This window comes from Alligator sinensis, unplaced genomic scaffold (genome assembly GCF_000455745.1).
Source record: "Alligator sinensis unplaced genomic scaffold, ASM45574v1 scaffold81_3, whole genome shotgun sequence".
In the NCBI taxonomy this organism is placed as follows: Eukaryota; Metazoa; Chordata; order Crocodylia; family Alligatoridae; genus Alligator; species Alligator sinensis.
Genome location: NW_005842088.1, coordinates 1,670,510 through 1,684,314, shown reverse-complemented (window position 1 = coordinate 1,684,314; position 13,805 = coordinate 1,670,510). Strand labels below are relative to the sequence as shown.

Below are 13,805 nucleotides of genomic sequence, written 5' to 3'. Positions count from 1 at the left end.
CCCTATCTTGCGGAGGATGTGGAGCCGCTGGACTGACCCCTTGGCCTACTGGGCAAGCTGCAGCCAGATGTGGCAGCATCTGGCCACAGTTGCCCAACAACACCTGTCCTGTCCACCAACCAGTGTTCCAAGGAAGAGGGTGTTCAGCATTGCTAGGGATGTTGTGACACCCCACTGCACCTGCTTGGATCCTGCTTTGGTGGAGCAACTGGTGTTCCTATAGGTGAACCTCCCGCTGCTGGGCTTCCCCAAGCTCCACCTGCAGACGGACTGACTCCGTCACTCCTCACTCCGTCTGCACTAGTTTTCTTTTTTGAGTTTTTTTTAAAAGCCGAGTAATGCCCCACTCTCAGCTGGAGGGGGCACTAACTGCATCACCAGCCAGCAGGGGAAGAACATGTCCCTGCTGAGCTCATTCCCCTGCCAGGATGAACTTGGAGGTATGGGACTGGGGCTATGGGGAAGGAAGAGGCCCCAGGTCCTTGGCATGACCACTAAAACTGTACCCTGCCAAGATAGGGAGGCCTGGTGGGACTGCTGGTTGTGTGGCAGCCCTGTAAATGCCAGGACCAATGATCCCCTGGTGAAAGGCAGGTAGGAGGCACCATAATCTCCACCTAATGCATGCATGCACAAAGTCCTGGCTGGGGAACACTCAGACTTGTCATGTCTTTGACAGACCTGATGCTTGCTGGTTGCAGTGCAGTTGTGAGGCTCCCGGTGAGCTCAGCTTAGCTGCCTGGGATGCTAGCTTTTGCATTGAAAACCCCTTTGTCAGGCTGAGGAGGTACCTGCTGTTGGTTCTCGATGGAAGGAATAGTAAAGAAGCCAGAGGCTGGCCTGGCCCGTAATGCAGGCAAGAAAGTTAGTCAGTGAAAATGGAAATGCAGGCATCAGGGGGTGAGGGACATGATGGGGTTGGGGGTAGGGGGGGAAAAGGAGATGTAGCAGCTCAGGTAAAAGTGCAGAGGTGCCTGGGGTGTCAGATGTCTGGCAGGTTGCAGTGTGCCAGAACTCCACTGTGTATATTGAGTCCATGAGTTTCTGTACCTACTACCTAGGAGGCTGATGAAGTGCAGTTCATAGGCCCAGCTCTGAAAAGTGGTTTGCATTGTAATTTGGTCCCCCACTCCAGCCTGTCCCTCATCCCCTGACGCCTGCATTTCCATTTTCACTGACTGGCTTTCTTGCCTGCATTGTGGGCCAGGCCAACCTCTGGCTTCTTTACTATTCTTTTCATCCAGAACCAACTGCCTGACAAAGGGGTTTTCAACCCTAAAGCTTCCAAAGATACATTTTTTTTAAGTACTCCTTGTTTTCATAATAAAAATATAGATACAAAAACACAAGACAAGCCATCACACACCGTGAGTAACATCATATGTCCAACACAACACAACATCTTTACTTCTTGCTCTCACTTCCTTTATAAAAAGAAAGGCTGTGACAGTTCCCCTTGCGTACCTTTGCTGCTGCTGCTGCTACTGGTGTTGAGCCAGCTAAGTTATTTTACTTGTTGTCATGTAAAGTGTTGGACTGGCCCTGAGGCTATAGTGGGGGAGGAGGCCTCACTGGGACACACTGCCATGTTGTGCAGAGGCCCCAGCGCCAGGAAGGGTGCACCTTAACACACACACAGTGTCACCCGCCCACATAACGAATTTTGCCCGTTAGCAGCCAGAGTTGCAGGGCCCCAGTAGCCCTGCACACACACAGCTGGAAGGCTTTGTGGCCTTAGCAGGGGCCACCACCCCTGCAGTTTTCAGCCCACTGAGCCTTAACACACACAGGGTCATCTATGTCACAAGTTTTGCCTGTCAGCAGCCGTGGAGGTGCCGTTCCCCCCCCCCCCCAAACCCTTACACCTATCTTGCAACTTGGCAGGCTTTGTGGCCTCAGCAGGGGTTACCACCCCTGCAGTTTTCACCCCCCTGTGGTGTAACACATACATGTAACATGAGTTTTGTTTTAAAGAATTTGGGGTACAGTTCCTCCCAAGCCCCTGCACATATCTTCCTGAAACTTGGCCGGCTTCATGCTCTCAGCAGAGGCTACCACCCCTGCAAGATTCATGCAAATCAGACAAAAAATAGCAAAGTTATAGATATTTCATTGATCCCCCATTATACCCTATGACCAGCTCTCCGAGGGAGCTCCAAAGCTTGGGAGCCACTTTGGCCGGATTGAAGTGGGAAACTGATCTGGAGCTCTGGATCGTTGACATCCAAAGTGGCTGGATCTGAAGCTGGGTCGAGTAACTGCTTATTCGTACAGGCCTACTAGACAGGCTGGGAAGTTGGGCGGATTGGAACCAGATGAAGTTCAACATGGAGAAGTGTAAAGCACTCCATCTGGGAATGAACAACCCCCAACATACTTACAGCCTCAGTGGCATCAAACTGACTAGCACCACAACTGAAAGGGACCTGGGGTAATAACAGACCATGGTATGAACATGAGCCGTCAGTGTAATGCTGTAGCCAACATGGCAAACAATACTCTGGCATGCATCAACCGATGCATCTCAAGCAAAACTAAAAAAGCCATTCTTCCACTTTACTCAGCACTGGTGAGACCACAGCTGGGGTACTGCATCCAGTTCTGGGCGCCACACTTCAACAAGGACGTGGAAAAGTTTGAGAGTCCAGAGAAGAACCATCCATGTGATCAGAGACTTGCAAGGCAAGCCATACAAGGAAAGCCTGAGGGACTTGGGCCTCTTCAGCCTAAAAAAGAGAAGGCTAAGAGGGGACTTGGTAGCAGCGTACTGCTACATCAGGGGAATACATCAAGGGTTCAGTGAACAACTGTTCACCAGGGCACCCTTGGTGAAAACCAGGAGTAATGGCCACAAACTCCTGGAAGACCGTTATAGGCTTAACACTAGGAAACACTTCTTCACAGTTAGGGTGTCCAGACTGTGGAATAAGCTCCTTTCAGAGGTGGTGCAATCACCTACCCTGGAAATCTTCAAGAGGAGACTGGACAGTCATCTTGCTGGGGTCACCCCACCTAGTGCAGGGGGGCTGGACCTGATGATCTTGCGAGGTCCCTTCCAGCCCCTTCCAATCTATGAATCTAAGGTGGTACAAAACAAATACTCTGGCTTTACCTTGTGTAGCAGTTTTATAAAACATCTTCGTACAAAATATTGTTTTAAAATATGGGGTACCACCCCTATAAATATTAATGCCTTGCAATATCCCTGGTAGAAAAGTAATTATTCTTATTTTCTAGATGGGTAAATTTGAGGAGTAAAGACAGCAGAGAATATAGCATTGAGAATATAGAATATACAGATTCAGTCTGTGCTTCTGGTTGTTGCCCTAACATCACACTTAAGTCCTACAAACTGTTACATTTTGTGCAAGGTGATATCAAGATCTAATACTTATATGAAAATGTAAAGTGCATCTCCTATCAGTGTTGCAGGGAATAGTCAGAGGAATAATGCTTTGAACTTACTTCTGTTAAATCTAGGAGAAGATATTTACCTTCTTTCTTTTTCTCAATGCAGCACTCCCCAGCTGTGGACCTTCCCAAAATTGAGGGTCAGTATGTGTTATCTTCATTTATCTATTCAGGGTTGGAGTGGTGTTGTAGCTGTGATGGTCCAAAAATGTGAGAAGCAAAGTACTTTTTTGGTGATTAACTTTTATTGGACCAACTGTATAGTTGGGAGACATGTTAGACAAGCTGTCAGGTACAACGTGTTCTTCCTTAGGACCCACTTGGTGGCTGACAGCTTGTCCATAAAAGGGATCATCAAAAAAAAAAATCCCCAAACCTTGCTTCCACTTAGCTATTCAAGACAGTTACAGGATTAAGTACCATCATTTTACTGTAAACTTAAGCTTAATGTTGTAAATTATTGAATGTCGCACTGATAACCTAGATGATTGGCTTAAAGAATTCTGGTATTTGCACATGAAATGAATGACTGCTGGAACCTGTGATGTGTAGCAAAGTCTGCCATTTTTATAAGTGTGCATTTTTCACCCATGTACCTCTGAGGAGTGGGAGAGGTGGTGAGGAGCTGCTTTCCTTCTGGAAAGGAAGGCTGGCTTTGAATGGAATCCAACTGAATCCGTCTTATACTACTCAACACAGTAATTGACATAATGGCAGCAAAGCATTCTACTGTTCTGTTTCTAGCTTTACCCCCCCTCACCTGTAGCCCACTTGAAACCTGGGGAGTAGGATACTAGACCCAAGCATGAAAGAAAAATGCCCAAGCCAAGTCTATCCAGTGATTTATTCCTAGAAATCCAAAAAAAAAAAAATTAACTAAGAATATAAACATGCATATTGTAGATTTGTGAGAGGACAAATGGCAGTTCTGGTGGAGTTTAATTCAGCATTTACCATACTGAATGTAATGCATTGCATTTTAAATGTTTTTTAATAACTATAAATTTAGTCTGAGGAGCTAATACTGTTCAGTGGGATAGGACAACATGTGGAAAAAGTAATTGTGTCAAATGTATGGATTATTGTTTATTAAGTGTTAATTTCTGGGTTTATTTCTGGAACAAAGGAGGTGTAAAATAAAGGTAGATTGAAATCTATGTTTATTGACATTCCATTGTTTTTACTGACTTTTTTTTTTAAATGTACAGGTCTTTTTAAATCAACTTGACATTTCTATTTATTTCTTATAGCAAATAATCTACAAGAGTAACTAATTATGTTTCACAAATGTTTTTATTCTTGCAGCTGTTGTTTTGTTTGGGGAGCCAGTCAGATGGGAAACAAATCTCCAGTTGATTATAGATGTTTTGCTGACAAGTGGCTACCCAGGAAATCCATATCATCATGCAAAATACCCACATATACCTGTTCTTGCTTGTAATATGGACCTAATGTGGGTAGCTGAAGCTCAGTCTCCAAGGTAGATATTGCTGTAACACATACATGATTAAAAATCTGTTCTGGGCTTCTCCATATCCCTCATAAAAGTTCCTAATAAATTCAGGAAGTGTGTCATACTAAGTTTCCATGTGAGCTAATCTTCACAGTAGGCAAAAAGTCCCCAAGCAGGGCTTTGAAGAAATAACACACTTGGCAGTACTTGCAGATTATCACATTTATGTTCTTGCAGGGTTTGCATACTTGCACTTTTCCACCAGTTTTTCCAAGTTGTAAGAGTTGCTTTAAGCCCTCAACCACTTTTCCTTCCCACGTCCCACCACTATTATATAGTATTGAGTCACCTTTCATCAGCTTCAACACTGCCGTATAAAGCCAGCTGTACTCTGCCTAAAGCACAGCCAAAACGGTAAGCAGAAAAAGAATGGATGGTACAAAACCCCTCTGAATTGCTAATATAGATATTTTCCTCTGGCTAACAGTATTGTTTATTATCTAGATTTATACCCCATAATGTTACATTCATCATGATTTGATACCTGGATGAAACTATAGACGAGGCTGAGAGACAGAATTTTAGGAATGTTGGTAATTAACAAATATTTGTAGGGCAGAATTTCAGTTTGTGCTAGCTTTCTCCAGTATGGAAGCAGTCTCATTAGGAGTTCTTATCCATACTCTGACTCTCTCTCAGCTCAAAGCAGAGGTGTAGTGGTAAGGTTTACATAACTTTTCTGAATTTAGCAGCACCTTATTTCAAAAACAAATACAATTATTACAGTGCTTATCTCCTCACACTTTGGCACCCTTAAAAGGCACAAACAGAAGTAACAATTTGTGCCCAATCTGGCCCCTGAAAGCACTCGACAGCCATGACCAAACACAAGTGTGTGGCTGCAGAGCACTTTAAAAGGGCCCGATCCCATGACAGTCTGAACCTTCATTACAGGAGGGTTCAGATGAAGACGCTCCAAAATGGAATGTCTTCAGTAACTTGTGTCTGTGCATGCTGGGAGCAGGTCTGGACTGACGCAGCTCAGCCCTGCTCCCAGTACTGTCTTCAGAATGGGAGGGCGGGGAAGGGAGCGGGGGGAGTTTAGTCTGGATTTTTTTCAGCTGGTGCTGGAGGGTGGGGTGGGTGGATTGGAGCTCTCCACAGGCTGGAGGGCTCCAATCCACCCACCCCACCCTGCAGACTCACAGCTGCTCTAAATTGCAGCTGAATCCCCCAGGACCCAACAGCGAACATCTGTTGGTTCTGGGGGAGTCACTGTAACTCATGACACTTTGTGCAAAATGCTGTGAGTTGCAGCAGGGAGCTGAACTTCTGTCTGTGCCTACAGGGTGGCAGGGCAGGTAGCAGCAGCAGAAGGGCATCCCTGAGAAAATGGCAAAGCATGGTGCTTGGTACTGGCAGTAACTGGTCAGTGGGGCAGATCTGGGAGCTTTGGGGTGGGTCATTCCACCACTGAATGAGGCAGTTGTCCCTGCCTGAGTTGGAAGAGGGTGACTGGAGGTACAGATATAGGTACTAGAGGAGGGCATTGGGCTCAGGACCCTGCTGAGCCCTGCTCTATCTGCTGTCTGCCCCAGGTCTGTACTTAAGTGGGGGAATTCAGCCTTGTCACTGTGGCTGCTCCTTCAGGGACTTGTGCGCCAGCATGATCAGAGCCACTTGCCTCTATGGCCTCTTCTGGCAGCTGTGGGTATGTGGGAGGATTGGGGAATGAACCCAGTTGAAGACTGTGGTCCCCTGCCCATCTACCTGTGGCAGAGTGCCCCGCCTGCACTGCAGGGACAGTTAGTAAAGGGCTTGCTGGGGGCCAGGAGTCCCTAGAGGAGTAGCCATGGGCTTTGCTTGTCCATGGGATGCTGGAGCAAGCATGCAGCACCCAGCAGAACGAGCAGCAAGCACTTTAACTCCTCACATAGGGGCTGCCATGACCCCCTTAAAAGGATCTTGTGGCACCCCAGTAGATGATCACTGGTTTATCTCCAGGGCCAAATCTGCTGCTGAGAGAGATGTTGCTGTGACCAGCTCCCAGGGGGAATCAGCCTCACACTTCTAATCCTCCATGAAGAACTTCTGCAGAGGTCCAGGTTCAGGGCAATGGGGCTCAAGGCAGCCTCACACAGATGCTGGACCAGATGCTGCTGCTTTTGGAGGGAGGGGGGGAGCTAGTGGAGCACCTGCCAATTGAGACCCTCATACACATCCCTGCTGCAGCAGGCCCTGATTTTTGTTTCCAGCAGCAACTGACAAAGGTAAATGTGGTGATGAAAAGGCTGGCAGTTGCAGGAGGGGGTTAGTAACACCTGGGGGTATGTTGTTAATCCCCTATTTACTGTCCTCCTTCCCACAGCAGTAGGTCTGCCCCAGCAGCATTCTAGATCCCTTCTGTCTGTGCCTGCCCCACATTTCACTGCTGGCTTAAAGATCTTTACAGCAGAATTTACTGTGTAGAGAGTAAATTTATCTTCTCTTCTCTGAACCTGCTGTTTGAAGGTAGAACCTTTCCTAAGATTGCCTCTGTATTAAGCTGAATCTGTAGCGTTAACTCTCAAGATGTCGACAGTTGAAAATAAAATTTGAAATTCTTTTTCCCACCCTTTCTACCTTAGCATCTCCTTGTGGCTGATCATGTAAACCTCAGGGAGAAGGGGAGGGAAAATTACAAACTTGTAGACCCTATTTTAGTCTACAACGTTCCCTTTTGTGGGATGTCCATTACACAAAATTTCCTTTTCAAGGTAAATAACTGGTCCTTTTTTAACACATCAGTTCTTACAAGTAGCCTGTCTGATCTTCTGACAATCTCTTTGTTAAAAATAACAATCTGCCAAATACAGTCCAAGTGCTTTTTACACATATTTGTAGAAGTAGACTTGTAATGCACACCGGCTCTTCACACTATTGGATATCTGATTGAGTTGCAATCAAGCTGAATTGCAAAACCTTTGTATGTATTTAGTTCTCTGAGGAATTACTTGGAAATAATCATCCCTGCATTTAGAAGTAGTAGGATTAAAGTCTTGAAGGTTGGTCTAAAATGATGAGCACGTGGCAAATTCTGAAGAGAGAATTTTGACCTCAAAACTTGATTCAGTTGAAATGGTTTATGATGTTCTATTACCAGTATGTAAATGATTTTTAATAGTGAAACATGTTTTCCAAACATCGCTGCACTGTTCTTGTGCAGGAAAACCTGAGGTTCACTGACTTTAGTCTTTTTTTTTTTTCATTTAATTTTTTTTCATTGTCCAAATAGAAAACTTTGAATATTTTCAATTAAGTCTTTAAATTTTTTTTCTTACAAGTAAAGATGAATGTTGTCTTGTAAATCATGTGTCCTGTTCCGTTGAAGTGAGTGTGAGTGGTGCTCTTGACTTCAGCAAGGGCAGCCTTGGACTTTAGTTAGTACCTAAAGTCTACGGTCAATATTTGGCCATATTTCCTTTACTAAAGAGCCAGAATTTGGATGAAGACACAAGCTTGTTTCTTCCTTAATTGGCAGTGACATTAGCATTGGCAAAAGCTAACATCCATCCATTATTGGCCATAATGACATGATCATCCAATAATCACCCAGAGCAATTCCAATCAATACCTAAAAAGGGATTTAAATAGAAATGTTTGCACTGATTTATCTGCCACTTGGAAAAATCCCAAATGGCTTATTCTGAGACCAGAAACACTATATCATACACATAAGCTCTAGACTTCCTTCCCATAAGCCCTTATTTTGTTCTGTACAATGTGCTTTTATTTCATGATATGTTAAAAAAGAATGGAAATCTGAGTTTCACATTAGTCTTGCATATGCACTAGAACCTAAATGGTCTTAGCTCTCCAGGATGGTTTTTAAGATATTGCTGTCAAGTTGCATTTTAATATGCCTGTGTGTTGAGATGCTTTATTATGAAGTTTTCAGAAACCAGGCCACTTAAGCCACTGAACTCAGTTCAAATGCACTGTATTTCTAGTCTTTTGGAAAGCTCTGGTTATAAAGTAATCTGTATGGCTGATAAACAAAACTCCTTAAGATGTGCTTGATTATTGAGGATTTCCTTAGTCCTCTTGGCTAGAAATTATATGATCCCTAAAGCCATTCCTTAAGTTTGGCAGCACAACAAATTTGCCTTTCATTCCTGGGTATCGCTTTAATCTAAACTGTTGCAATGATTTTGTTGCTGCTGTTGGCGCCAGTATCTCAGTTCACTAGCAATTGGATATAAAAGTTGCCATTGTTTTCAGAAGGCATGTTGGAAATTATGGGCTCCCGTGTAACATTTTTTCCTCAAGAACAGACCAATACAACTTTTCTTTCCTTGCAGTACCACAAAATAGACTTCAGTATATTTCATATAGTCTGAGCTAGGGGAGCTTACATGTAGTTCTGCATGATTTTTTTTAATCACCCCTTCCGCTATTTCTTCTCTATCTATTGCTGAAATTCAACAGACTTTCTTGTAGAAAATGTATGTCTCATGCCATGCAGTGCATTCCTTTAGAAAGTAAAGCTGTTTGCTTGGAATGCAAGAAATTGTTGATGTAGTTTTCTTGGTTCCACCTTTAAAATTAGACCATGCTACTGCTGCTGTTCTTTTACAAACTGCTACTATCGATCATTGTCCTTGATTCATCAGTCTCTTGATCACTACTACATTTCAGTGGAACAATTGAAGAAATGTGGCATATAAACTACTTATGTGATCAGAGAAAAGCGGTTTAGACTAGTATTGCTTAATATTGCCAAAAGTCCATTACATCGCAATCTCTAGTTTATTTTTTGTATGTACCTAGTCCAGCTTGGTTTTTAATAGTGTTTATCTCTCCAGATTTGGGCATGGAACATTTATGGTTTGCTTGGAAAACATTTACAAGAAGATCACTGGCAAGGAACTGAAATATGAGGCTTTGATGGGCAAACCTAGTGAGCTGACCTATCATTATGCAGAGTACCTCATCAGAACACAAGCAGCAGAAAGACAGTGGAAGAAGCCTGTTCAGTCTCTTTATGCTATTGGGTAAGGGATTGAATCATTAAATATAGAGCTGTCAGGAAATGTTTCACAGCACAAACAATAGCAAGAAAAATGGTGTGGCTTCTACTATTTTGTTTCTATTGGGAGAGGGGAGGAGATGTGATAAATTGAACTTTCAGATTTTCTGTTAAACAGCTTTTTGTAAAAATCTGTTTCTGACTGGAAAGTTGCTGATGTCAGCCCTTAGAACAAGCCTTCTTAGCTGGCAGATCATTCACAAAGCTTTTTCCCTGCATCGGACTCTTTCAAAGGGAGCAGTTGCATCTTTCTGTGTTTTTATTCCCCCACTCCTCATTGCTTGCTTTGGCATTCCCTTTCTCCATGTGGGGAAGTGCTTGCATCTGGGGGTGCAGCAATTAGAAATTTTGTGGGCCAATACAGATAGCTGATTTTTAAGGAGGCATATTGGCCAATACTGATCCAGTTTCTGATATGTAGCCTGGCAGCTAAAAGAGCAGCGTTTGGCTGGTAAGTCTGTTGTGGTGGAAGGAGAACGGGAAGGAAAGGGGCATGGAGGGGGGGATGCAGATCAAGGCCCCTGCAATGAGGGAGGGAGTGGGGCTGGGGTTGCAGCTAGGGTAGGTGCTGCCCAGCTGGGGCGTGGGCAGGACAGCCATGGTTCATCTAGGGGGCGCAAGGAGGGGAGGGGCAGCTCCCACTGCTGCGAATACCGTGGGAGGGCATGGGGGGGCTCATGCCCCTGGATTGGGGTGTGGCGTGGCAGGCTACAGCTGCAGGCTGGGGCCAGGGCTGCACTGGGCTCTTTCTGGGGGGAGCTGGGCCAGGCTGCACTCAGGGCAGGCGGTGGTGGCATTTGGAGAGAGGCTTTGTTGGGGGGGCCTGCAGCCACCCCAAAATTTGCCATTGTGTCCCCCCCCAGCTCCCCCTCCCAGTGCTGCCACTGCCCACCCCACCCTGTGCAGATCTGGGGGGCACACCCCCTATGCCCTCCCAGGATGTGCATACTAGCAGGAGCCACCTCCAACTTCCCCACATCCCCCAGACAACCTGTGGCTGCATCCTGCACCCCGTCCCAGCTGGGCAGTGCCTGCCCCACCCCATTCCCTCCTCATCTCTTCCCTCCCCCCTCCCCTTCCACCACAACAGACTTACCAGCTGCATGCAACTGTCCAAGCTGCCAGGCCGTGCTCCTCGCCATCTACGTGCTGCACTGTGGTTGCGGGCATTCACGGGGCCACTTATTGGCCACATTATCAGCCACATCAGGCCAATTTCTGATACAGTCAATGTTCTTTATATTGGTGCCAATCCAATATCGGACTGATGTATCGGTGCATCTCGACTTGCAACCCCTATATAAAGGTTGCTGCTGACCCAGGACCTATATCACTTTTTGAAGTGCTTCAGATGTCTTTGAAGCATTTCAGAGGGGGAGTAGAAGATATATATGCCATGTAAAGAGCTCCAAAAATAACTGTGGAGTAAACAACAACTATTTTGAAATGCTTTCAGTTACATCTGCTTGATATAGGGAGTGCAGCAGGGTTGATTGGTCCTTCAGCATCCCACAGTTCTCCACTTCCCCTCCATCCCCCTTTCTTCCCAGTAGGGGAATAATGGTACAGACAACCAATGAATGTTTTCCTGTGTGTTCAGATATCCCCACAGCTGGGCCACAGGAATCATTGCATGCCTCTGCCTGTAGTCTCCTGGTCTGGCAAGGAGGCCTCTAGTTCTGTTGGGGGAAAAGAGGGAGGTCTCACAGTTCCAGCAGGGGAACACTTGCATGTCTTGAGCATTCTGCAGAGCCCTTATTGTCCCACTAAATTTCCACAGAAAGCAGTTCTGGAACCTCATCGTTCTGATTAGAAACTTCTAACTTCCAGCCTAAATTTTTTCCCCAAGTTGTTTATATCCATTTGCTTGGGAGTTTGCTTGGGTTTTTTGTTTGCTTGTTTTTTGTTGATTTACTTTTTCTTGGCCTGCTGCAGTCTGAAGTACTCAGAATGACTTCTGTTGCATTGCTTTCATTGATCATGTTGATTGATGCAAGTGGTGTAATAATAATAGCAACTGTTGGGTTATGACACTTTTCCCTTTTTGTCTACTTATGTGAGTTCATAATTGATTATTTCATTGTAATTTATGTGGGACATGAGACTCATTTTTTCTTTGGTAAACAAAAGATCTTCTGTATATCTGAAATAACTCATGAGTTGCTCTGTTGATGAAGTCATACTTTTGCCTTTCCAGGGACAATCTAATGACTGATATCTATGGCGCTAACCTTTACAATCGTTACCTTGAAGAAAAGAACTCCAGAAAAGGTTCCAAAGCACTTGTTCAGGCCAAAGTTGCTGCAGGCACAAGATCTACTACTGTTTCTCAGGATGATGAAATAAGCAACACTTGGGAAAGTGAACTAGCATCTGCCACTGCCACTAGTTGTAGATCTATTCTTGTCTGCACTGGAGTTTATAATCCTCATGCAGAGGTGTCCCCTGAGACTGGGGAGAGTGTAACTGAAACAGTGTTCCACGGTCACAGAGATTTTAGATTTGATCCTGCCTTGATTGAACCAGATCATATTGTACCAGATGTTGCTGCTGCTGTAGACCTGATCTTCCAACTAGAGAATTTTGCACCTAATTGAAAAACCAGTACTCTCTAAGGATTTCCTAGCTCTGTGCTTCTCTTCCAAAAGCAAACTGAGGCGTGTAGCACAGCACAAACTGTGGCTTTCTAGCACATTTAACCCTTTAATTTTAATACTTTTAGCAAAACACTTCCTATGTGTTTTGATAGCACTTCATTGTCATCCTATTCCACCCTTTATGTGTGTGCGTGTTTTTAAGTTTGTCATCTTGCATAATGTCTTGGGGAACTGTCATTGTGTGTGTGTGGGGGGGGGGGGTTGTTTTGTTTTGTTTTTAATTCTCACGTTTACTTCATTCCTCTGTTCATTTGCTGAAGGAGTTAGTCTCTAATTGGGTGCATGCAGGAGTTTGAGGAGTGGCAATTAAGTAGTTCAAATAACCCAAGTAGACTTTGGCTGGTGCAGTGCCCTGTATACTTCTCTGGTGCTCCATAAGTAATAAGCTTTCCTTCCCATACTTTGCCTCAAGTTAAAAGCAAGTAATGTGCATCCTTGACTCTCCCTCTCTGTATTTGTCTGCTCTTAATTGTGTATCTGTATATACATCTCTTTCCACTTAGGCTTGCAACTACAATTGCTGCCCTCAGCTTTTCAGTTTGCTCTCAGGGATGCCCATGAGACCTAGTATAAATGCTTAGTAGCCAGTACCATTTCTGGAATTTCTGGTTACTGAAACAGCTGATCTAAGAGGGAGACTAAACTGGGGTCTTCTATATAGTGCACCAGAACTAACTTTCTTTTTCCATAGTCTCAGAAATATATGAAAATGCTATAATCCATATAACTTTAGTTAAGAATTTTAACTATAGTCATATTGTGAGTACTGTATTTTTCGCATATGACATGCATATTTCCCCTCCAAAATCAGCCCCCAAAACTGGAGGACATCCTAAATGGGAAACCTAAGTTGGTTTCTTCATTGGAAGAGGAGCACTCTTGGAGACACTATTGTATGCCAAGATATCTGCCACGTGTCTGGCTCAGCATACTGAAAGAGTGGAGTCCTGTTAAACCTCTCTCAGCCATACCTATTGGCTGAGAACTATAGATTGTGCCTGAAGCAGTGAGTGACCTGCTGGTAGTATCTTGATGAGGCTTGTGATGTGGAAACACTTTATTTACAAGAACTTTATAAAGAACTAATTACAATAAAGAATTAACATTATTGCTGCCTGTGGCAGAGCACAGGGTGTGTCTGCCACTTTAAGGGCCTGGAGCTGGCAGCCTCCAGGTGCCTGATTAGGGCAGCCATTTTAGAGGCAAGGGCTGCCTA

General features: G+C 44.6%; 1 protein-coding gene across 1 annotated transcript in view; it reads left to right on the top strand.

The window, feature by feature from the left end:
• The window catches only part of LOC102376869 (haloacid dehalogenase-like hydrolase domain-containing 5), a 41,886-nt gene extending 28,126 nt beyond the window's left edge, over nt 1–13,760 (top strand). Inside the window, exons 5-8 of the mRNA XM_014520088.2 lie at nt 3,518–3,551; nt 4,717–4,891; nt 9,709–9,897; nt 12,130–13,760. Of these exons, the coding sequence (XP_014375574.2) occupies nt 3,518–3,551; nt 4,717–4,891; nt 9,709–9,897; nt 12,130–12,529 (798 nt within the window). The 3' untranslated portion in view covers nt 12,530–13,760. The remainder of the gene's footprint in view (nt 1–3,517; nt 3,552–4,716; nt 4,892–9,708; nt 9,898–12,129) is intronic.
• Nucleotides 13,761–13,805: the final 45 nt, after the last annotated feature.